General features: G+C 37.8%; 2 protein-coding genes across 2 annotated transcripts; both read left to right on the plus strand.

Annotated features, from left to right (window-relative positions):
* Positions 1–7,568: 7,568 nt before the first annotated feature.
* On the plus strand, positions 7,569–15,249 carry LOC127641510 (alpha-2-HS-glycoprotein-like). Its single transcript, XM_052124552.1, has 7 exons — positions 7,569–7,834; positions 7,931–8,038; positions 8,159–8,243; positions 11,218–11,384; positions 11,932–12,045; positions 12,513–12,587; positions 14,342–15,249. Exons 1-7 carry the CDS (start codon positions 7,631–7,633, stop codon positions 14,885–14,887), a joined length of 1,299 nt encoding a protein of 432 aa, XP_051980512.1. The 5' UTR covers positions 7,569–7,630; the 3' UTR covers positions 14,888–15,249.
* Positions 15,250–19,433: 4,184 nt separating this feature from the next.
* On the plus strand, positions 19,434–24,864 carry LOC127640925 (antihemorrhagic factor cHLP-B-like). Its single transcript, XM_052123641.1, has 7 exons — positions 19,434–19,672; positions 21,008–21,121; positions 21,212–21,299; positions 22,889–23,055; positions 23,156–23,269; positions 23,403–23,489; positions 24,099–24,864. The coding sequence occupies exons 1-7, from the start codon at positions 19,475–19,477 to the stop codon at positions 24,771–24,773; spliced, it is 1,443 nt and encodes a 480-aa protein (XP_051979601.1). The 5' UTR covers positions 19,434–19,474; the 3' UTR covers positions 24,774–24,864.
* Positions 24,865–25,586: the final 722 nt, after the last annotated feature.

Genomic DNA, 25,586 nt, shown 5'->3' on the forward strand with positions numbered 1-25,586 from the left:
TTACTCTGATACTTCTGTTTTATATTCTAATTTAATTTTCAGAATTTTGCAATTAATTTCTGTTCATTCATTTTCTTGACATTATTATGCATTTCGTTTGAGTTAACACATTTCTGTTTGAAATAAATTATTGGTATAAAAATGCTTATTCTGTGTCTTGGCAATAACATGGTCAGATTTGATTGCAAACATAATGACATTAACTGCAAAAACTAAAACTTAAAATCAATTTAAAATGCTAAACTTTGACAAATAATAGTTTGATAATATCTAAATGTATTTCCAAATGCATATTTTGTGATACAATATAAAAATAGGTTACAACAAGCCATCAGATTACACTATAGGCTGGTACAGCCAGCTAGGGGCTGTAACTAGCATGACATGGTTTTCAAGTCATGCTATTTCTATATTGTTCATGTCACATTTTCATATTTTCATGTTTCAACTTATAGAAGTGTTGGTTCTGAAAAAAATAAAAAATAAATATATTTTTGTATTTGCAAATGAATGCTATAATTTTGAAATTTACATGTAAATAAGATCAAAATAGCATAAATCCCAAAAGAAATGTATACATTTACTGTTCTTACTTCAAGGAAGAAGAAATAGTATCATTAACATAATCAGAGGCGGCGGCAGACGATTTTGCCGGGGCTTCAGCCCCGAATGTATTTTGAAAAGTTGACTGACAAATATGAAACCGGACAAAAGCCTATGTAAACCTCAGAAATCATAAGTTGCCTTATTTCATTGTGCTTTGGCTTTGCACATACTGCATACAGCCTGTAATAATAGACATAGGCATAATCTAGCCTATAGAATAAGTTCCTTTGCTGTCGGTAGCCTATGGGCGACTCCGTTTCTTCCTCTCTGTTGAATATGCAGCAGGTAGGGGAGGAGCTTGCACAGTCGTTGACATCAACTAACGTTACTTAGTGGCGAGTTAACAGCAGTTAGCAGGAAAGACAGCAAAAATGAACCAAATGAGGCTTTGGGGATTTTTCCGAAAGAATTCAGTGGGTAAGAATTCACATTTGTTTGAAGATCATCATCTAGCTGGCTTTCACCCACAGTAGGCTAAACCTCAAGAGGTTTGTTGTATGTTGTAGCCTCCATGTATAGACTGACGCATCTTGGTAGCTCATTGTTAGCGCATTCGCCTCTCACGCCGGAGACCATGCTTCAAGTCCCGTTTGGAGTGCACTTTTCTTGTTTATCAGGTGTTGTTTTCGCTAAGGATAACCAATAAGCATTAGCATAAAATGTATGTGTGACTTGTTTTGTGATATTATTTTGTAGGAAATATACACTTTGATTTGATTAAATGGTTTTGTAGAGGGTAGCAAAGATGAGCAACAGACTGAGGAGCAGCAGCAGCAGCTGTGCCAGAATCAGGCATGGAAACTGGTAACAATTAATAAGTCACTTTACTTTAGAGAAAGTTAAAAGTGAAACATTGTTTATCTCAATGATCCTAATGAAAGGATTTTGATAGATGAATTATTCTCATAGAGATGATGAGAATTATATACAGTTCGATGCCATGGATGCCATGCAAAGTCCTTCATGTATTGCTTTAACTTAGGATCTTATACATCATTTTGACTATTTATGTAAAAAAATATATAAATTATTTATATTCAATATTTTTTTACCTCACTTTACTCACTATAATATAACTCTTTTGTGATGAGTTTATGGTAATGTACATGAAAATTCAAGAATCATGATAGATATTAGGGCAATCCCACTGATCTGCTCTTCCCAATACATTTTCTTCAATGGTATTGGTCCACACTTTGACATATGTAGCACTTGATGAATTAGTTGTTTGAAGCTGATTTGCAATAAGTTATGTGCTGTATCTGTTCTTTTGCATCACAGATGATTCAGGAAGGAGAGAGGATGTTGAGGATAGTACTAGAGTGGAAGATTTAGGAACTGTAGAAACAGGCCTAGCCAGAGCAAAACTCAAAGAATACCCTCTCACCAGCTTTGGACTACAGAGAAGTGGTTGCTAGTGTGAAAATAAAATTGTCTGGGCTAAGCCCCGGATGTCCTTCAATGCTGGAAACGCCTCTGAACATAATCATCATAAAAAATGACCATGAATACCAAAGGAAGTGCCCTTTTTCAATACCATAGCAGGTTTAAGCAATAGTGATATTTCGTTTGTGAACAAACTGTCTTTTTGAACTAACAAATCGTTCTTGTTCACCTTTATACACTGACTCACATTTTTCGTTCGTTGACATCACTCCTTTTCGAAGCCATTGGAGCTCTGCTGCTGTAAAAATTACTGAAAATGAGTAAACATTACATGAATAATGGATGGAAATGTTGTGCTTTGATGCACAGTGTAAGATATTTAGGCTTTTCTTAAACTTTTTCTTTGTCTTAATAATAATAAATCCCAGCATTTGACAAAATATAGGGAAAATAAGACCTGCCATTTGTGGTGAAAACAGTTATTGTGTTTAAACTATTTTTAAAGTGTGTTCATCATTTGTTCACATGCAAATTCTATTTGTCTACCTTTGCCATGCTTGTAAAGACAGACTTCAGCGCTAGCCAGTAGCATTAGAGAGTGGGCTGTGAAGAAGCATCTCATTGGTTGGACCCACGAACAAATACCCTTAAATTAACTAGTCAGTTGTTTTTTTCCGAGTTGTGAACAAACTGAATCTACTGCTAAATTTGTTTGCGGCCGATGTGAACGAATCCAATGATCTGCTGACCGGCAGGACGAGCTGCATGTCGTTCGCTCATATTGTCAATCTCATTCAACAAGTAAAGGGGCAAGATTAATTATGAATGAGAGTGATGACCACACATTACAATGACGTTATTGAAACTCCTAATTATTTTTAGGCTAATATTGTTGTCCTTTTTTTGAGTAGCTTGATAAAAAGTCATGTTCAGCAGTTCACAGTATTATGGATATGCTTTGTTATTTGTGGGGAAAGACTTATGATGCTTTAACACTCTGCAGTGCTGAAGTCTCTTAGTAGAATTTTAATAAAGGATAATTAGACTTGTTCTGGTCGAGAATTATTGCTTTCAGTTCAATGCAATTACTTCAAAGATGAACATCCATCTGCAGGTGCAAAGCATTAACTTGAAGATATGGTCAGTGAACAAATCAATGAATGAATCCGAACAAGTCACTGAAATGATTTAAAAGCACCACCACAAAGGATGCACCGAAATTTCGGCTGTAGAAAATGTTCGGCCGAAAATGCTATTAGTGAATTGGAAAGCACGCAAAATGGCTTCAAATTTAAATGTTTGCTAAGTTTAATATATCAATGCCTCAATAATGCGCCAATTAATAATTAATAATCAATATATCGATATTTTATCCTTGTTGCCTTGTTTAGCCTTGTTGTATACTTGTACTCTGTGCTACGTAACACTTTGAAAGAGACATACAGTATCATAGTTGAAGATAGACTGATCATCATCTGCAAAAAATATACTGTTCCTCACTGAAATACAGACATTTAAATACATTCAATCTCTCAGAATTATGTTTAAGGGTGCTGATTGCTTCATGGGCAAATAAAAAGAGGCTAATTCTGTGAGTTACCCCCCCAGCATGGACAAAGTTACAGGTTCTGTTTATCAAAGTTTAGCAAATATTCACCTTCTAAATTATGCAAGAGTTCCACTTTTGATTGGCTGTTTGGAAGGGAACGTTACCTTTACTCTAGTCATTAAGGATAACATATTGATTTTTCATCTGTCAGTACTGACCACTATCTTTTAACACCCCCGCAAGTCAAAAGCAATTTTTTTTTTCGTTTTTACAGTCTAAACCAGTTTCGGAAAGTAACTTTTTTAATTATTATTATCAAAAAGCAGCATTTGCCCCATGAAAATATATTAATTTTTTTACCTAGTGGCATTTTTTCTAACTATATATACATATATACATATAGTGTGTGTGTGTGTGTGTGTGTGTGTGTGTGTGTGTGTGTGTCTCAGTAATTAAATCAGTTAATTTAAAATAACACTTATTTTCCAAATATGGCTCTTAATTTTACCTGTAATAAATGCACACACAAACCCAATAAATACATTTACGTTAGAATAATACATTTTAAATAACTATCTGGCAGCTACTGGTCATCAAAGTGTCTGCACTAAACTTATGCTATACCCATAACTAGATATAAATAGATATAAATAGGCCATTACATACCAGAAACTGAGTGATTTCCTTGCCCATATATTTTAAATGTCTGGAGAAATTATGTCACAATCTGTAACATTTTACAAGCCCTGGCCAATTTCAACATATTGAGTGTTTTTCATTTGAAATACTCTAAAGGGTTATTATGAAATAACTGAAATCAGTCAGCATTATTTCTAATCATAATTGGACCTTAGATCCAGTCACTCTGTAAACTATCCTTCCAAAGTTCAAAACTCAATAATGTCAGGACATTTAGTATTGGCTCCTTCTACAAGTGTGGAGGCATTTCCATCTGAAATGTTTTCAAAAATGTAATAACATTAAACCTACTTGGGCATAATAATTAATCTTATGTCACATTGCATACCTGTCACACTAAATAAGTGCAGAATTAAAGAAAAAAGCAATTATTTTACCATTGGTTGGCATGCTCTTTTGTCAGAGGAATTAAACTGGAGTATGTCATTATTAAGTTGATTTCAAGATCAAAAATTGTAACATTTACATGAGTTTTAAATAGAACAGAATCCTTTATTTTGGTCACACATTATACACACAGTTTTTTGCATATATACAGTGAAATTTATTAGTTTTTCACATATCCCAACTAAGCTGGGGTCAGAGATTATACAGCACCCCTGGAGCAGATAGGGTTAAGGGCCTTGCTCAAGAGTGTCATCTTGGTGGTGCTGGGGCTTGAACCCCCAACCTTCTGGTCAGCAACCCTGAGCCTTAACCACTGAGCCACCATTGCCCTTGTGGTGTGTTGACATGACCTTAATATTACTTAATTATTATTATATGAAAAATAAATCACATACCAGTGTAACCAAATGGATCACACTGTGAATTCGGAGACACAGTGGCTGACATGCTGCCTCGCTGCCTTATTAGTTAATGGCTCATCCGACAGCGCTATTTGAATGAATGGAACTGTTAAGGAAAGTAGTCTCACCACAGTTTGAATAGCACCTTATTTTCATCCTACCTATATTCTCTCCGAAGGTAGCATTTTCTAGTTTTCGGACGCAGTCAGTAGGTCATAATTTCTTCACCTGATGTTGGTCTGTGCTTACTGAAATTCACAACACTGCCCCCAGTGGCCAATGCTGGAAGTGTTGTGGAATGCATGGGCACGTGGTGAGCTCTGGTTTCTGGGTGAAATTTCCACAGAACAGTGCTAAAAGCAAGTTGTATTTTTTGTTGTAAATGATGTAATGAAGTCAACAGGAATGCATTTTGTATTAACCCTACAACCAAACCCCAAACCTAAACCTCACAGTCATTGGAGAAAAAACTAATAATTTTAGAATGAATATGCAACTTCCAAATCGTTTTTCATTGTTTATGTGAATGCGATAACTTCCTGGAATCCACAAGATCAGAACCCATGTCTCGAATATTGTTTATACAATGTGCTACCAGAAGCGCTAGAGGGAAATGTGCACACATTTCAATTAATACAAAAATGTCTGATGGCGCTTTTCAGTAAATTCAGCAGTATGGGTATGAATTTAGGGTATATGAACTTTCAGAGGTAATATGTCGATTTCCTATGTGGTCAAGTTAGGGTAATACCACCATGGATTTTACAGAATGAAACATGTAGAAACACACTGTTTGGTCATTGACTGTCCACTTACTGCACATGACCTTAAAGCCCAAAGTATACTTCAGTTTGAAGCGAATGCTTAGCAGAAGCCTACAGGCGAACATTCAGCCTTTCAAAGTACTGTATACTCCCTTTGACTGAGCACAAATTCCCATACAGTTGGCACATGCATAATACGACTGATATGAGATACTGGACTATGTTTCTTCAGGAGTTTAGACCCATAAAGGTGTCTTTATATTCCTTCAGACTCAAATTATATACAGTAGGTATCTCCTGACCTCTTCACACATGCACTCTTGATGTGCACATCTGCTGCTGTCGTTACCACCTTCGTCTCATTTCCTGTTATTTACCGGCGATTACATCTTCTTGCACTTCTTCAAAACGTCTCAATTATGAGTGCTGCCACTTTGTGGAACCACTAGTTATTGCAAATAATTCCAGTGCATAATGTGCGTTCAGAGTAAGCGCGGTAAGAAAAATCGAACCGCACGCATTCAGTGCTCGAGCACTCTGTTGATACTGAAATTTGCATCATGCATCCTGTACTGAGACGCCTAGTGTTCACGGCTAACCAAAGTATACAGTACTTTGGGCTTTAGCGCAAGGAAGAATTATCCACCTGCTTTTCAAAGTGTTTTCCATGGGTTTCCTCCAGGTGATATGGTTTCCCCCACAGTCCAAAGACATGCAGGTCTATGTATTGGAGACTCAAAAAGTTCCTTTAGACATGAGTAAGAGTCTGAATGTGTTTGTCTATGTGTTAGCCACTACATAGCCATAACACTAGACAACCCTGCAAATTTGATTTCATCAAGCATAAAATATAGTTGCTAGCGGCAATTAACAGGGTCTAAGAAATTAGAAAAAGTGGGGAAAATTACCAAAATTGAGAAAAGATCTGTTAGGGCCAAAGTAATTTCATTACTATGAGATATATTTACTTAGTAGGTATGGTATGGACTAGCTAAACAAAACAAGTATCTGATTTCAGTTCCGTCCACCATTTTGAGTTTTCTGAAGAAAATAATCTTTTTAGAACTCCTCTTAGACTGTTGGTCCGATTCAAAATAAAAATGAGCATGTATCATCTAGAGACCGTTATGACAAAAACGTATTAAAATATTTTGATTCGTCAAATCATTTAGAAGATATAAGCTAATTAATTCATTTATCAACCTATATCTTTTCACCGATTTGACAAATAATTTTTTTTTATTAACTTTTTGTCACAAGGGTTTCTAATTGATACATTCTACATTTCCAGCACATCGATCATGGAGACGCTTAAATATTCAAAATTTAAATATTTTGGAATTTAAATCAGAAACATAAATTTTGCTTCAAAACAGAGGAAACCTTTTTATATTATCATTATTATTCTAGCCTATATGATTGAGTTAATGAAAATGCTTCTTATAGCGCCACCTAGGGTCTTGGACCTCTAATAATATCAGTAAATGCATTAATATTAACAGCCCTTAAACACTAAAACTAAAATAAAAACTAAATATACTGAAAAATGAAAACTACACTAAAACGAACAGTCAAAGAGATAACATTAACCAATACTAAACTAAATTGGAAAAAATATTAAACAAATTTCAGACATGAAAGTGATGGTAATATCTGATCCACTAGTACTGGTTAACAATCCGCTCTACCATGAGATGAAGCTTTTATATTTGTTTTGCCTTCATTTACATTGGCAGGCATCTCTGGCAGTAAATTGTTTGCTCATTTCTCCTGCAGGGTCTATTATAAAGGTCTAAACAGGAGAGTAGCTCTGTTTCTTGGTTGAAGATTTACTGCTCATGTCTGTGTGCAGTATGAGACAGTTGGTAACACTAGCAATTCTGGTCTTGGCGCTATGCGCCGCAAGTGAGGTAGAATATAAGTGTTTAGAAGACCAGGACAGCATCGCTACAGATGCAGCCGAGAAGTTCATCAACGACCATCATCGTCATGGATACAAGTTCAAGTTTGTCTCTCTGGACAGTCGCACAGCCGAGGAGAAGGTCAGTTTTCATGAAAGCCAGTCTTCCCATAAGTGGTTTCAATTGTACCAGAGCATAGACTTACTGTCTTGACTAAAATGTCCTGTTTCTGTGCAGGCTGATCCTTGTGAAGTGGTCTTCAGGATCACTTTAGAAGAATCTGTTTGTCACATTGTGAATCCTAAACCTGTAGATCAGTGTGAAGTTAGATCAGAGACTGAGACGGTGAGCTGAACATCAGAGATATTACAAACTATAATCACAATAATACTTTACATTTATCGCTCTGAATTCAGAGATCTTAGTGACATTTATTTAATATCCTTTTTTATTTTCTCCTTACAGATAGTGACGGCGAAATGCAATGTGACCATCACTAGTATTGAAGGAAAAGCAGCTGTGAAAAACTACATCTGTGACACTGAGCCAGGTGCTACTACAACAACAACCAATCAATAAAAAGTTAAAAAAAAAAAAAAAATTCTCTAGACAATTTTATGTTGTAACTCTGCTCAAATCTGCTATTTGGACTTGAATGGCTACTCTTTTTTTTTTATTAGTAGTGTTACAGTATTGCCCAGAAAAGTAGTCAAGTACTGTTTCTCAGTGGGTCAATGTTTACCTAAAGTAGCCTAAATGATTCAAAGGTTGCTTTAACTTACATTTTCCACTATTTTCCACACTTTAAAAACATTGACAGATAAAATACAAGAATGAAGCCATACATTTCATCTTTACTGTACATGGTATATTCTGTATGCAGCTTCTGAAGACTAAAATTGATTTCAGCATTGTTTTAATTCACAATCAATGTTGCATTTTTACCACTTGCATTGTAATGCAGGGAAGTCAGGAGAAGGCAGACGGGAGGTGCGGATCCAAATGCAGCTTTATTGGGCAAGCATATAAACAAACAAACTCAGGAACAAATGAAAAGTCCACGATGGGAAGAAATAAACTAAATGAGGAAAACATAAAGGGGCTAAACAGGTTGGGGAAACATCCATAAAAGTCAGGGAAACCTCGAACGAACACAGAGAATATGAAGAACACGCAACGAAACATCAACATTCAACAACGATCGACAATGACTGAGCAAAGAACCAGGTTTAAATACAGGAAGGAACAAACAAGGGAATGAGGGACACCTGGAGGAAACAATCAGGGAAGGAGAACCAATCAGGGGAACACCAATAATAAAAATAAACTACAGAGAACTACAACAACCAAACAGGAAACAGGAACTAAACTAAACTTCAAAATAACAGCACAAAAACAAAAGACAACAGTGAACATGACAGAATCCCCCCTCAAAGGATCGGATTCCAGACGATCCTAAATAAAAAAACAAAAGACAAAAAAAACCCACAAAAAACAAAGTGAGGGCACTAGGGTCAGACAGACAGACCAGGGGGGCACAAGGGGCAGGCAGACAGTCTAAGGGGGCACAGAGGGCAGGAAGGCAGTCCAAGGGGGCACAGAGGGCAGGCGGGAAGTCCAAGGGGCAGGGACAGGTTCAGGAGACCTGGGAGGTGGCCATAGGACAGGGACAGGTTTAGGAGATCTGGGAGGAGGAGTGGCCGCTGGCGGAGCCAAGGAGGAGCCGAGAGCGGCTCGGGATGCTGAGCCGAGGGCGGCTCGGGAGGCGGAGCCGAGGGCGGCGATGGCTTAGAAGGCTCAGAAGGCGGAGCTGAGGGAGGCTCAGGAGGTGGAACTGAAGGAGGTTCTAGAGGCTCAGGAGGCGGAGCTGAGGGAGGCTCTGGGGTGGAGCTGAGGGAGGCTCTGGGGGCGGAGCTGAGGGAGGCTCTGGGGGCGGAGCCGAGGGAGGCGGAACCATGGAAAGCCCTGGGGGCTCAGGAGGCGGAGCCGTGGGAGGCTCAGGAGACGGAGCCGAGGGAGATGGCGCCGTAGGCGGCTCTAGAGGCGGAGGCCTGGAGTCTCTGGGAGCAGAGCCGTAGGAGGCTCGGGAGGCGGAGCCGTAGGAGGCTCGGGAGTCTCTGGGAGAAGAGCCGTAGGAGGCTCGGGAGGCGGAGCCGTGAAAGGCTCGGGAGGCTCTGGAGGCGGAGCCGTAGGAGGCTCGCTGACAGGTGGGGCTGGCGCGACCGGAAGCGCCATGGGCGATTGGAGAGTCACCACTGAGGGAGGAGAGGTAGGGTCCTCCTCAGCGACGCCCACGGTGAACGGCGAGCCACAGACCAGCAAAGTCACCTCCAGGAAGTCTAAGAAGAGTCCATTCGCGCGTTGCCGGTGGCAACCGCTCCCTCAGTGCGGCGTTCAGATTGCCCCGGAAGAAGGATACCAGGGCTGAGTCCGGGAAGTCAGAAACGTTTGCCAGCTCGAGGAAGTCGCCAATGTGGTCCTCCACCGGTCGGTCCCCTTGTCTTAAACAGAGCAGCCTGTAGTTCGCTTGTTGTACCGCTGGATCCATTTTGGTCGATCGTTCTGTAATGCAGGGAAGTCTGGAGAAGGCAGACGGGAGGTGCGGATCCAAATGCAGCTTTATTGGGCAAGCATATAGACATAAACAAACTCAGGAACAAATGAAAAGTCCACGATGGGAAGAAATAAATTAAATGAGGAATACATTAAGGGGCAAAAAAGGTTGGGGAAACATCCATAAAAGTCAGGGAAACCTCGAACGAACACAGAGAATACGAAGCACACAGAGAATACGAAGCACACAGAGAATACGAAGCACACAGAGAATACGAAGCACACGCAACGAAACATCAACATTCAACAACGATCAACAATGACTGAACAAAGAACCAGGTTTAAATACAGGAAGGAACAAACAAGGGAATGAGGGACACCTGGAGGAAACAATCAGGGAAGGCGAACCATTCAGGGGAACAACAATAATAAAAATAAACTACAGAGGACTACAACAACCAAACAGGAAACAGGAACTAAACTAAACTTCAAAATAACAGCACAAAAACAAAAGACAACAGTGAACATGACAGAATAAAATAAACTACAAAAGGACTACAAAAACCAAAACAGGAAACAGGAACTAAACTAAACCTCAACATAAAAGCACAAAACAAAAACAGTGAACATGACATGCATATTGTTTTTGTACATTTCTGTACATTTTCTATTGATCATGGCAGTAGTAATTCTTCATATGAAGAAAAAATGATGGAAAAGAGCATTATAACTGGACATTTAGACGTGTGGTGTGTCGAGTATGTTTTAAGCATTTTAAAGAGCCAATTCAGTGGATTCCCACAAATGCACACTTTATGGGCACGTTTGTGCTGTTGCCTGTTTTGCATAATTCCTTTGGTAAATTGAGCATTTAAACAACACTTTAGCAGGCACAATTCATTCTTAGTGAATTCCTTCAATAGAATATTTTTAGGATTTAATTTACGCCATAATTCTGTGTTTCGCCCCAGGTTCACATCAATCGCTGGTCATGAAATGCCCTGATTGTCGTGCTCTACTGCCCCTTCATGACCCTACGGGTCTAGAGAGTATGAAATCTGCCCTGCAGAAATACAACAAGGAATCCAACCACATGTCTTACTTTAAACTGATGGAAATGGGAAGAATTAGCACACAGGTAATGATTTACAAAAATGCCTTGGGTTTAAATATATTCTCAATCAATCATACTTTTGAAGATCTGCATGAAGTCTGGTCTACATTGCAGATTATTCTGGCCAAGGACCACACAAGAGTCTAAACAGCATGTAAAAACAAAACGAATTGTGGTTGATTGCTTTACATGTTAGTCAGACTGTCTTATCCTGTCTAAAGGCCTGGTTCAACGCTCATGATCGTACAGATGTAGGTAAAACACCAGCTCTGCGCATCTACCAATGACATGGACCAATGGCAGTAAGAAGGTGTTATGAAGTTCGTCCTGGTGAACTGTAATGGACCACTGAAACTAACGCATAAACACGTTGTGTTGGCCAAATTTTGTTCAAAATGACGTTATTCTTCAATTTCGTACGAAGTCTGCTAAACAACATAAATGGGCGGTTCTTGGATAGACTAAGCCGTGGACCTTGCTTCATGCTGATAGTCAAAAATCTGGCTTGGTAAAATGATGGTATGTAACTATGTGAACTACATTTTAATAGAAAATCTGTCTCTTTTCGTAGTGGATGTTAATGGGTCAAAGCTTCTTTGCCGAGTTTGCCATTGTGGAGACAGACTGTCCAAACAAGGAGTCCCAGAATCGAGATACGTGCAAGGCTTTATGTGGAGATAAGGCTGTAAGTGCACAGCAAATTGTATCCAACAAAATTTATAAAAATATAATTACAATCCACCAAAAAATAGGTGATGTGTGTACCTGTTTTGATGATAATGTGTACTTATCACAATTATTATATGCACAGTCAACTGTAATTAAGCCATTCGAAGGTTGATTCTCTTGAAAAATATAAACACTGTGTCTCTGCTGCACTTTTTAAAACATTTCTCCATTTGAGCATCCTAACCAGCCTGACACCAGAGCAACCAGTAGTGTGAGTTTGGGGTGGGACCATCTGTTCAATCGCCTAATCACGGATGGAGGGATTGTTCTGATAAATTCGATATTTAGCTTTTTCGTTTCATGCCTAGTGTCACAGAATAAAACACACTTCACCTTATGCTATTATTGAGGTCTGAATACTTTAACATACTTTTGTGTGTGCAATCCCAGTCAATGTTGATTTCTGTGTCTTTCTCTCTCTAGAGGTATGGATTCTGTAAATCCACTAAGGTTGGAAATAACGAACCGAGAGTGGAATGTAACATTTATGAAGCTCAGGTATACATCCCATACACACAAACTGGATCATTGAGACCAGTTAAGTTTTCCCGTTTTAAAGGATACTACAGGCCTGAAAAAAAATGGAAAAAAAAACACAGGATAGGATAGTGCTTTATTTGTGCCTTGGAGGAAATTTGAGATATTACAGCAGTAGACATATATAACAGAATAGGCAAGAACAATAAACAAATATATAAACCAAGATTAATTCAAAACAACTGAATTATTCAGAGAAAACCGTAAAGTAGTTGCTGGATACATAAATATGTGGTACCATTTTAAAGCTAGATTCTGAACTTTTTACAGAACTCCATAACCATAACTTTTGTATTATGTGAAATAAAATGCAAATAAAAAAGACCTCATTGACACTCATTGAAAAGCTCTGCATTGCAAATGAGCGCCACCCAGTGGTAATGATGTAGAATGGTGATGTTTCGCAGTTGTAAATACTTGACTGTCCCAACTTTTTTGGAGCATGTTGCAATCATCTGATTTAAAATAACTGTGCATTGTCAAAAAACAATGACATTCAAAATATATATTTTTTTGTTATAACTTACTGCGCAACATGTAGCCTATGCAAATACTGCAGCTGTTACTGTATGTTTCATATTTTCTCCATGCTGATGTAGTGCTGTTTGGGCGGAGTAACTCTAAGTATGTAGCTTAAACAGCCAGCTCTATTTACACATGATCGTTTTCGCCTGGAATGCGTCTCAAACCACCTCCGGATATTTATATCCATCTTGTATCCATCTTGGAGGTCATTTACACCTGGTCTTTTCATATAGCAATGACCGGATAGCAATGCGATCAGCAAAAACACATGAAGTGACCAAATGTAAATGCCCACATTGTCTACTCAAATCACTGCTTCTTTAAGCCCCAACTAGCTACAAACTCTGTATTAGCTGTTTTCTTAAAAAATATTATTTTTTTACCTGTCTGTGAGCTAGCTTGTGTAAATAATCCACTGTTATGTGTGATGCCCAGAACAAAATATACAGTAGAGCAGAAAAAGCATGATAAACAAATCAAAAGAAAAATATGTTCTCAAATATTGATGATGGAATTTTATAAAGATTTGTACAGATGAGGATCTCAGATTTCCAACGATATCTAGAATAAGCTTCTAGTCCACTCAGAAGTCAAGATATTGGAGAAGGTGCTTGGGATCACAAAACAGACTGAATGTCTATGGACGAGCACATGGCGAGTACTCAGCTGCATTAGGGTGCCACCTGCATTTCAGATTTGTATATTGTGACAGAAGGTGAAAGAGGAACATTTATTTTTCCTATTGTGTGCTGTCATCTAATGGAATGAATTAACACTTTTTGCAGGGGAAAAAAGAGCAAACAGAGCCTGAATCACAGGCTTTAAAAGACAGAATATAAAAATGTATGTTCATCATAAGATTTTAAATAAATACAATATTATTTGTGAATTACTGGAATCTTTTTTTGACATTTGGGGTCATTTTCTGTAAAATGAGTCAAAGATTTAGCAATTAGTCCACTGTAAGAATGTAAGGATAGCTTTTAAATTTGGATATGTAAAACTTGTAGATGCCAGAAAAAATGCAGCAGAGCTTAAGGGGTTCAAAACTGGATGGTGCTTATATATTTTTTATAATTTAGTTTTAATAATAATAATAATAATAATAATAATAATAACATTTCTGGAGTGGAATAAGGAGTGGAAACCCTAACCCTAATATGTTGGTCTTTTGCTCTAATCCTTTCCAGAACTCATCTCATCCATTTCAGTCAAGAGACTGTGGTCCTCCACCACGCCACCATCACCACCATCACCACCACCACCACCATCCAGGGCACCACCCAGATCATGCTCACCCTCATCACCCAGATCATGCTCACCCTCATCGCCCAGATCATGCTCACCCTCATCACCCAGATCATGCTCACCCTCATCGCCCAGATCATGCTCACCCTCATCGCCCAGATCATGCTCACCCTCATCGCCCAGATCATGAGGACAAAAAAATGCCTGATCAAAGGGGTCGGCCAGAACATGTGGGCCACAGACACAAGAACAAAACCTCAGATCACAAAGACTGGCCAGAACATGTGGGACACTCTGGCAAAGACAAACCCTGGTGTCCAAAACACCCTTTGGGATTTCCAGAATCTGGGTCTGAGGGGCACCATGAGTTCCCATGCCATGGCTTTGTAAAAATACCCCCCTCTATTTATCCAATTTGCCCCTTCCCTCCTTCACGTCCCTGCAGGGGTCCTCCAGAGCTTGCGCCTCCTCCTAAGATGTTTAAATAAGCCAAAATGCCTTTTCAAAATAACCACCATAAGGGTGCACTTTTAATTGTAATCACATGAAGAATTTCATAATATCGCAAATATTCTATAAACAAATGAATATCTGTTGTAATTGCATAAGTCAATGTGAACATTCTTTATAACAAATCACAAATGTGCTGCTATTTAGTGTTTTAAATTAAAAGTGCCTTTTTTCTTGGGAGGCATTTAGCCTGTTATATCCTTTAAGCTTTTGAGAAAACAACTGTGAACAACTGAACAACTCTGGAGATCAAAGTGGGTAATACCAATGTAAATGTGTGAGAACATTCAGAGTCAGGCACAGTAAAAATCCTTCAAGTTTGACCAGTGTGCTTGAGTGATAATTGTCTCTAAACAATATGATCATTATTGTATTTATTGTACAATTATGCATATATATATATATATATATATATATATATATATATATATATATATATATATATATATACTGTATGTGTGTGTGATATATGCAGATAGCAAACAACTAAACAGACTTGATTCAGAATTGCCAAAAAAATTTGTTTTGCTGAACAAAGAAATCATATAATGTACAGTTGAAGACAGAGGTTTGCATACACCTTAGCCAAATACATTTAAACTCAGTTTTTCACAATTCCTGACATTTAATCGTAGAGCATTTTCCCTGTCTTAGGTCAGTTAGGATCACTACTTTATTTTAAAAATGTGAAGTGTCAGAATAATGTAGAGATAATGATTTATTTCAGCTTTTATTTCTTTCATCACATTCCCAGAGGGTCAGAAGTTTACATACACTTTGTTTGTATTTGGCAGCATTGCCTTTAAATTGTTTAACTTGGATCAAATACTTTGGGTATTCTTCCACAAGTGTCTCACAATATGTTGCTGGAATTTTGGCCCATTCCTCCAGACAGAACTGGTGTAACTGAATCAGGTTTGTAGACCTCCTTGTTCACACACACTTTTCAGTTCTGCCCACAGATTTACTACCTATTCAGAATGAGGTCAGTATTTTGTGATTGCCACACCAATTCCTTGACTTTGTTGTCTTTAAGCCATTTTACCACAATTTTGGAGGTATGCTTGGGGACATTGTTCATTTTGAAGACCCATTTGTGACCAAGCTTTAACTCCTGGCTGATGCCTTGAGATGTTGCTTCAATATATCCACATAATCTTCCTCATGATGCCATCTATTTGTGAAGTACGTCAGTCCCTCTTGCAGCAAAGCACCTCCAAAAAATTATGCTGCCACCCTCATGCTTCACGGTTGGGATGGTGTTCTTCGGCTTGCAAGCCTCACCTTTTTCCTCCAAACATAACGATGTCATTATGGCCAAACAGTTCAATTTTTGTTTCATTAGACCAGAGGACATTTCTCCAGAAAGCAAGATATTTGTCCCTATGTGCACTTCCAAACTGTAGACTGGCTTTTTTATGGTGATTTTGGAGAATTGGCTTCTTCCTTGCTGAGCAGCCTTTCAGGTTATGTCGATATAGGACTCGTTTTACTGTGGATATAGATACTTGTCGACCTGATTCCTCCAGCATCTTCATAAGGTCCTTTGCTGTTGTTCTGGGATTGATTTTCGCTTTTCACACCAAACTACGTTCATCTTTAGGAGACAGAATGCATCTCCTTCCTGAGCGGTATGATGGCTGCGTGTCCCCATGGTGTTTATACTTGCATACTATTGTTTGTACAGTTGAATATGGTACCTTCAGGCATTTGGGAATTGCTCCCAAGGATGAACCAGACTGAGGTCTTGGTTTATTGGTTTTTAGTTTATTGGTTTTTCTGAGGTTTAGCTGATATCTTTTAATTTTTCCATGATGTCAAGCAAAGAGGCACTGAGTTTAAAGGTAGGCATCAAAATACATCCACAGGTACACCTCCAATTCAGTATGCATCCAATCAGAAGCGAATTTTCTAATTGTCTAAAGGCTTGACATCATTTTCTGGAATTTTCCAAGCTGCTTAAAGGCACAATTAACTTGATATAGTCAATTAAAAGCAAAACAATTTGTCTGTAAACAATTGTTAGAAGAATTACTCATGTTATGCACAAAGTAGATGTCCTAAACGACTTGCCAAAACTATAGTTTGCTAATATTCAATCTGTGGAGTGGTTAAAAATTATTTTTAATGACTTTAACCAAAGTGGGTGTAAACTTCTGACTTCAACTGAAGCTTAATTTTAAAATGCTAATTACCGATTGCAATACATGTATAAGGAGAACTAGCCAAAAATAAAATAAATAAAAACAAACAGAAGATACATTCATAATGCAAAAGATAGCATTAACAAACACCACTAAAACAACATGTGATGTTAATCTTGCAGCTGTGTGTATCACAGTCCACAGATCATGATGTGACATAATCTTCCATTTACCTGGAAAGTAAAAAATAAATACACACACATAGCAACTGATGGACAAAGTACAGATGGACAGGAGGAGTGCAGTATATGAGAATGTAATGAAAATATCATGAGGCACATTCTAAAGCTAAATCAATCAACACCTCAAACGCTAACACTTCTTTGGAGTTTAGTGGCATGTTGTGATACCTAACAAGATGAGTTTATCTAAAACTTTTGATCACAATACAAAAGGTTCCAGGGTCATTCACCTGAAACAATGTCCTAAATATGTGGTAACCGCCATAGTACCAACAGTTATTTATATTACTAAACCAAAACATATCTCTGAAGTGCAACTATGTGCTATTTCAACCCCATCACAGTAAGTTTGGAAATTATATAAATACAATTGTGAATTCTGGTTGTATCACTCTGTTTTAGTATGCCTTGTAATAAATGAAATTTCTTGTTAGTTTTAGGTCAAACCTGATACGTTCAAAATGTTTGGGGTTGAAATTTCAGGATGAAATTCAGTGCAAAAATGGCAAATAACAGCCTTAACTAGAAATATAATTTCACCACACCACATTATTTACTGTCAATATTCTAGTGCTTTTTACCAAGAACAATATTTTTCTGAATAAAATGATCACTATGTTTTCCCACATCAGATCTGAACTATTGAACTCGATGAGGCCAATGCAAGTGTAAAATCTTTTTTGAAACATGTGACCATTTTATTTATGATGTTTAAAATGATATACGAAAGAGGAAATTGTAACAGCATAACGGTCAGTGAGCCCATGATGACCCGTCCACCATTGAAAGCTCCTACAATGGGCACACAAGCGTCGGAACTGGATCTTGGAGCAGTGTAAGAAAATGAACTGGTCTGATGAGACCCATTTTCTTTTACATCATGTGGACGACCGTATACGTGTGCGCCGTTTATCTGGGGAAGTGATGGCACCAGGTTGCACTGTGGGAAGACAACAAGCTGGTGGAGGGAGTGTGATGTTCTGGGCAATATTATACTGGGAAACCCAGTATAATATATATATATATATATATATATATATATATATATATATATATATATATATATATATATATATACATAAACTGTATAAGTTAATGATACCAGTCTTTCTACAGTATAATACCAAATACAGATGCGATTCAGAATCCACGCACTGTGTTGTTGGCGGCGGCTCTCCAGCACTCATGCATATTTGAGGACATGCAAGATTGCGACTGTGTATGGTCAAAATTCCTGTGGAAACCGTGTTGTGTTTAGATATGTAGACTAACCCTGAAAGTAATATACAGTATGTGCTCGAGGAATTTGCAAACTTTAATTCACAAGCTAGGACATTTGCATTTTTTTGCAAAACTCTTATTAAGGCATGATGATATAAACCTAGCAAACTTTGGCAAATCTAGCAGTAACTCTTTTAGCCTGTTTACAGAATGCGCACTTCTAAACTAACTTTTAAATGAAAGATAAAAAACTGTAAATTGTACCAGCCGTTAAAGGACAATATTGTGCGTTTAATCACATTCTAAAGTACATAGTTTTAAAAACACACAATGTTTGATCTTTGAGCATAGCTGAAATTAGAGGGACCTTTTCGTTTGAGTAATATTTAAGATTCACTATATAAATGACATCTCGGATATGTAACATTTAAACATTTATTATAAAGTGTATTACAGTATAGTCTGATATTTAATCAAAGGATGGCCCCATACACATCCACAAAGGTCTGGGCTAAGCCCCAAATACACACTGATCCTATAAACGCTTATGACTGCAACACCTAAAATGTTTAATCTGTGAAGCAAGAGTTAAAAATTCCTTATTATATCTAATGAATGTTTTTTGCAAAGTGTTGTGAATATTTGAACTCGTATTCAGCAGTCAGTCAGACTGGCCCACAGCATGTTGTAACCTGCCCTCTCTGTAAAATCAATTCATTTTCAGGTAATCAGTTAATTTGATCACTGTCTTTTGGAGGCCACTGATAAGAGTGGGTGAACTAGGACTGTGATGTTGATTGAAACTGAATAAGTTCTCAGTGGCCAATCAGTAGAAGAAAAAACTGTGTACTAAGGGGGCAGGGAGGGCCACCAGGTCGTGACTTTTACAGAACGTGTATATAAGCTTCCACCAACCGCCTAGACTTTGTTGCTTTGCCTTGAAGAAAGATCACACACCATGAAGCAGTGTGTGGTTTTCATGATGGTGTTCCTGTGTGTCCATGGGGCCCCTGTGGACACTTTGACCCCTGGATCCTGCAAAGATGCTGCAACGAATGGTGCTGCCACTGAAGCCATGAACCAAATCAACCTGGACCGTACAGAGGGCTACGTGTACAGCCTTGTCCGTCTCAGCAATGCCCACTACATGAAGCATGCAAGTCTTTCTCATTTGAATTTTTTAATTTACCATGTAATTAATTTGATTAAAAACTGTAATCGATTGACAGCCCTAATATATATATATATATATATATATATATATGTATATATGAAAATAAGTATATATAGTGTCACATTTCAGCACTTTCAAAATCTGTGATTAATTGTGATTAACTATTACAGTTCTGCAATTAATTGCGATTCAAATTTAATCCACTGTATTTAATTTAATAAATATTTAAAGACTTGAAAATGTAATTTGGTGTCAAGTAAAATGTATTAAAATAGTTTCTTGCACCTTGAATACAAGGAATTTACTCAATCACTATTTTCAAAAACGTTTTTTACTATTAAAAATCTATATTTGACAAATATCATGACTTTTTAAGTCAAGAATATCAAGAAGTTTGCTCATGGTTACACAAAACATTTCTAACATTTCTTTTTTCAAGAATTTCAGCTTTCAGCTTTATTTTTATTATTATTATTATTATTATTATTATTGTCTCTGGACAGTTACACCACGTGACATTTTTTACTTGAAACCCTAGAAAAACAATTCTAAATGATTTTGAACTCAGTAATTAAATACATTTTCATCATAGAAGTGGTGTATTCAGAATTTCAATGTATTTATTTTTAGTTTGAATTGATTTTGTAATGTATTTTTTCTAGACATGGACAAAGAAATGAGTGTCACGTCATTGACCCATATATATATATATATATATATATATATATATATATATATATATATATATATAATTTAACTCACTGCAAACAGCTCCATTACATTTCAGGACATGAAACAAGACCAACTTGGTCTCAGAGAATCACACTGCTATACTTACTAAGTAAACTTACTAGGATAGTTTCATGTAGCGCTGCAGTTTCTTGGTAAAATGAATACTAGAGAACTCTTCAACTGTAGAGCAAGTACAAAGACCCGCTACTGTTAGAAAATAAACACACATGCTCATTTGAGCATGTAAAACATGCTGCAGCTGCACATTTACACTTACATACAATCCACTTGAGCAGATCTAGACATGTGATGCTGGGGAGGGGGAGGGTTTCAGAGAGAAAACTCTTGTAGCTGCTGCTGTAAAAATATCTGCAAACAATTAGTAAGTTGATTAGCTAACAGATAAGATGTTCAAATGAACTATCAGCTTGCACCAAGTTGGGTTTCATGTCTGAACTTAAAATCATTAGGAATTCTTTATTTCCCTTTGAGATTGTTTTGCAAAGAGTTGTCACTATTTCTAAACATTTTACTTAGAGAACACATTTAAAAAATGTTTACTGAAGTGTTTCTTTTTTCTTTTAGGGTGAAACAGGGGTTGTCTTTTATCTAACATTTGATGTTTTGGAGACCAAGTGTCATGTCCTCAGCAAGAAGAACTGGAAAGACTGTGAAATCCGAAGCCCTGAGGAGTACCCGGTATGACTTCAATCACTATAAAGACTAGAAAAAAATAACTTATTCTTGCAGTTTGTTCAGATTTTAATAGCTTTTTGTCTCAACCAACAGGTGTATGGACAGTGTAAGGCTGCTATGTACATGAACAGAGTTCACAGAGTCACTCGGCTGTACAAATATACCTGTACTGTGAGACCAGGTAACAACCAAACACAACACAGCTAGATTTTACTAGCATTTACATTTGGCAGGTACTTTTATTCAAAGCGTCTTACAAATTGTAAGCAATTTAAAGGGGTCATGAAATGCTCTTTTTATATAGCTTTATCATCTTCCCTGAGGTCTACTGATAATGTTAGTAAACATGTTTGCATTAAACCATTCATAATTTAGTAATATATGACCATTTACCACCCTGTCTCTGGACCTCTGTCTTAATCGCTCGATTTTGGCATAAGTGCCTCCTTAAAACTTCAGCGTAAATACCCACTGTTCTGGTGGCTAACATTATGCAGCTGAAGAGGATAAACAAGCTCCACAACATTATAAAACTGCATTGCAGGGTTTACACATAACGCACATCCAACACATTGCGTCTGAATATATTAAACTGATAATCTCAAGCACAACCATTATCACTCACCGGACGCGAGAGTAGTGTTGTGTCGAAAGCAATAGAACCCAATATAATCAATGATGCTGTCTACCATGTATGTGTCCGTTGCGGCGTGTTGTGTTGCACCGACAGTAAACAGATGTCCCATTCCATTTTGTGCTGCACACACTAGCACAACTACTGCCAACAACACAAATAAACGTTTTAGAATGTTTGTGTCGACATGCCCGGTGTAGACAGCCTCAAGCCATTGTGTTTACTGAATAATTACATATATTGTATTATTAAACGTCAACAGGACGTTGTGTCAACGGACGTGCCTGGTGTAAACAGGATGTCAGCACCATAAACTATCACACTGTCATGACATTTGAAATATTAATAAACAGCCCTATCCTTCAATAACAGTCACCTTTGCAATGCTTGAATTGTATTGTAGCTGCTTCACAAGCAATCCACATTGATATGAGCCGAAAATACAGTACATACAATACACATCGAAATATGCTGAAGAGACATCCACATCCAGTTTCCAGTACAATCTTGCACTGAAATGCACATTGCCGGAAAACACATCGAAACGGTCAAAATGTCCATCCAGCACATGTTTTCATAAACCAACATTTTCAGTGTTGTAACTTGACACTGCATCTTTTAAAAGCTGGCCGAGATATGCATCAAGCAGTCAAAGACATCTGTCTGTGGATGTTTAAATACTAAAATCATTTTAAATAGTCCAGATGGGTGCCCGTGGGTGTTCAGGAATAGCGAGGCTACGGTAGCCCTATGTCCTGCTGTCTCTCACTCTGAGTACGAACTGAAGCACCGGTGTGTGGGGCCAAGGGTGTGAGGATTTAAGTAGGTGTTAATGTTTTTGAGCTGTAGATGCGGTCATTAATTAATGTGTTTCAATGGAAGTAGAGAACAAGGCATTTTTGCAGTTAGGTTTCAACAAATGCTTTTATTGCATTGGGGATTAAGTTTTGAGTTCAACATTTTACAGTATGTTTTTTTCTTATATGTCAGAATATCAAAAAAAATTTGATTCCTCATGACATCTCTTTAACCTACAAGGACCAACACTATTTGCAATATCGCACTACCAAATTGCATATGGAATGCATTTTAAACTATGCAAAAGCAAATCAATTAAAATGACTTTTCCTTGGCAGTGCCAGCTTCACAAATCAGAGAACGGTGCCCAGACTGCCCCATGCAGCTGTCTCAGGATCATGAAGAGATCTTGAAGACAGTGAATTTGGCCATGAAGAAATACAACAATGAGAGTGGACTGGCTAACTACTTTGTTCCTCTGAACATTACAAAAACTTCAGCTCAGGTACATACAGAAAGAATTTGACTGAGAGAAATGTACTGTAAGGCACAGAAAGTATATATATTAAAGTAAATATTTTCTTTGGATTTTATATTCTTTGTAGTATGGTTTTGGAAGATTTCACACTGTGGAGTTCACCATCCAGGAGACAGGTTGCTCTTCCAAAACTGACATCGATGATATCTCTAAATGTGAGATCATAGCATGCGAGTTTGCAGTAAGTGACTAGAAGTTTTAAAAGCCATCATACTGTGCTGTGTTTGTCATAAAAATGCACTGTATTATTGTTTATCACAAATTCTGATCCAGTATGTTCATTTAAAAAATAAATACATATTTTATTAATTTAGCACAAAGGATTCTGCAAAGCATCTCACACTGTGACGATCACCAATGAGGAAAACCTCAGTGTTCAGTGTGAAATATTTGAACCTAAGGTAAGATCGCTGATTTTTTTCAACCAGGTCTCAATGTATAACGTCACTACCGCCATTTTTGCTCGTAGATCATTATATCACAGCAGTTTCCTGGTGAACACAACAATGACTTTAATTTGCTTTCACACAAATAATGAGTAATCAAAAAACTTGTACTGTACCGCATGACTTGTATTTTAGAATTTGCGTTATTTAATAACAATATTTCCAAGCGTGTTTGCACATGATCAAATTGTGCAGTAGTTCAACAGATAGAGCGTTGCACTTGTGGTTGGTTAGGGTTTAGGGGTAGGGTCAGGGTCAGGGCTAGGTAGTGGTTTCTCTGACCCATCATGTAGTGCTTTTTAATGATGAATTTTACTGATTTGTCCAATCAGGTATGGCTTTCCTCAACAATTTCAATAACGTTTCCTCAACAATTCTACGTTTCAGAAATTTGCTACCCAGAGGCGTTAACAATATGGCCGCCAAGTGACTTGATTTGCCTTAACTTTGCTATAACTCTGTTGAACATCCTGTTTTACTCGGAAATATATTGCAATATAGAATTTAAACAGGTTGCGAAAGGGTATTCATGATGTCTTTAATATGTTCATTTGTTGTTTTAAGGCATCTGAAGAGGAGAAGAAGAAGCACTTGATCGGAGGTGAACTGGATCACAGCCACACAGGAGCTGGCTCATCTACTGGACACGGCCATGCCCATGACCACACAAAGCCCCACCAACATGGCCATGACCACAATTCAGGCCACCACCACACACATGAGCATGGTGAGGGCAAACCCCACTCTCACGATCATTCTCACGATCATGAACATGTTCACGCGCACGACGCCAAGGCTCATGAGCACAACCAGGATGAGTGGGAACACCACCACCACCAGTACGGTCACAAGAAGGATGAGACCCACGAACATGACCATGAGATGGTGCTGGACCACGAGCACAAGCACAGACACCTTCATGAGCACGAGCACCATCACCACGACCACCAACACGGTCACAAAACAGCAGCGAGGCGCCCTGAAGGCATCGTCAACGTCCTGCCTCCAATTGACAAACCCATGATCCTTCCAATCTTCCCTGACAAACCCGTCGCAGGACCCGAGAAGCCCTCCACCCTCCCGTTCCACCCCGACCCCCAGATACCAGGCCAGAGGGAGCCTACCATCCAGCCCTTCCCCACAACCATGTCCCCTGATTGCCCCGCACAATCCAGCATCCAAAATGTCATTCTCAAGAAGGCCTTCAGTGAGGATCCCCTCTTTAAACACACTGCGTAGAGCTACTTGAATATTTCATATTTCTACACTGAAATAATTAATTCAAATGGTGAAATTATGCTTTGTGCAATAAAGCGTGTTTTGGCAGTCATTTTCCTTGTGTGATTTGTTTTCTTTCGACTTACCGTGACCAACAAAGTCAAAACACAGACCCACTTATTGACAAGTTGATGCAATATTTTGGGGTTGGTGGTAAAGTTTTGTTATGGACAAACTCCCCGCCCATCTATGCAGCTAATCATTCCATGGATAATAGAAACGATCCAGCAGAATTATGTTACAATATGTTTTTTTTGTTTTTTGTTTTTTTCTGATTGTGCAACATGTTACAGTTGTTCACCTGCATAATATAGATGAAATGGGCAGTTAAGACAACTTAATATGTTTAAGTTGTTAAATCAAGAACAAGGCACAATAACACACATTGGAGATAAACTTACATAGATTGCTGGTCTGGAATTCCTTAGATCAGATAAACAGTTGTTAAGAGATCTTAATGCAAAAGCTGTGTCAATGCAATATGTAAAATGACAACGTATTTCTGTATTTCATTTACATTACCCATACATGCAACATTTGCTCCATTCATCACACTAGTTTGATCATTTAATTTAAACATTAATATGAATGTGCTATATTTCATTTGTAAATGCAGTAGTGGTACTGAAATGATCATTTAATTGTAATTTTCCTTCAAAGCACTTACACTCACAATTTCATCCACAATTTTGAATGTGTATTAATGCTGTACAATGAATGCATCTAAATTCAAATAGATCTGAAATATTTTTGATTGCATTTAAGGAGTTTTCC

This window comes from Xyrauchen texanus, chromosome 50, assembly GCF_025860055.1.
Source record: "Xyrauchen texanus isolate HMW12.3.18 chromosome 50, RBS_HiC_50CHRs, whole genome shotgun sequence".
NCBI lineage: Eukaryota > Metazoa > Chordata > Actinopteri > Cypriniformes > Catostomidae > Xyrauchen > Xyrauchen texanus.

Coding starts and splice junctions, on each gene's coding strand:
- LOC127641510 (XM_052124552.1), top strand. CDS start 7,631: ATGTCTGTGTGCAGTATGAGACAGTTGGTAACACTAGCAATTCTGGTC. Junction 8,039..8,158: donor TTAGATCAGAGACTGAGACG/GTGAGCTGAACA, acceptor TTCTCCTTACAG/ATAGTGACGGCGAAATGCAA. Junction 11,385..11,931: donor TGGGAAGAATTAGCACACAG/GTAATGATTTAC, acceptor CTCTTTTCGTAG/TGGATGTTAATGGGTCAAAG.
- LOC127640925 (XM_052123641.1), top strand. CDS start 19,475: ATGAAGCAGTGTGTGGTTTTCATGATGGTGTTCCTGTGTGTCCATGGG. Junction 21,122..21,211: donor GAAGCCCTGAGGAGTACCCG/GTATGACTTCAA, acceptor CTCAACCAACAG/GTGTATGGACAGTGTAAGGC. Junction 23,270..23,402: donor TCATAGCATGCGAGTTTGCA/GTAAGTGACTAG, acceptor TTATTAATTTAG/CACAAAGGATTCTGCAAAGC.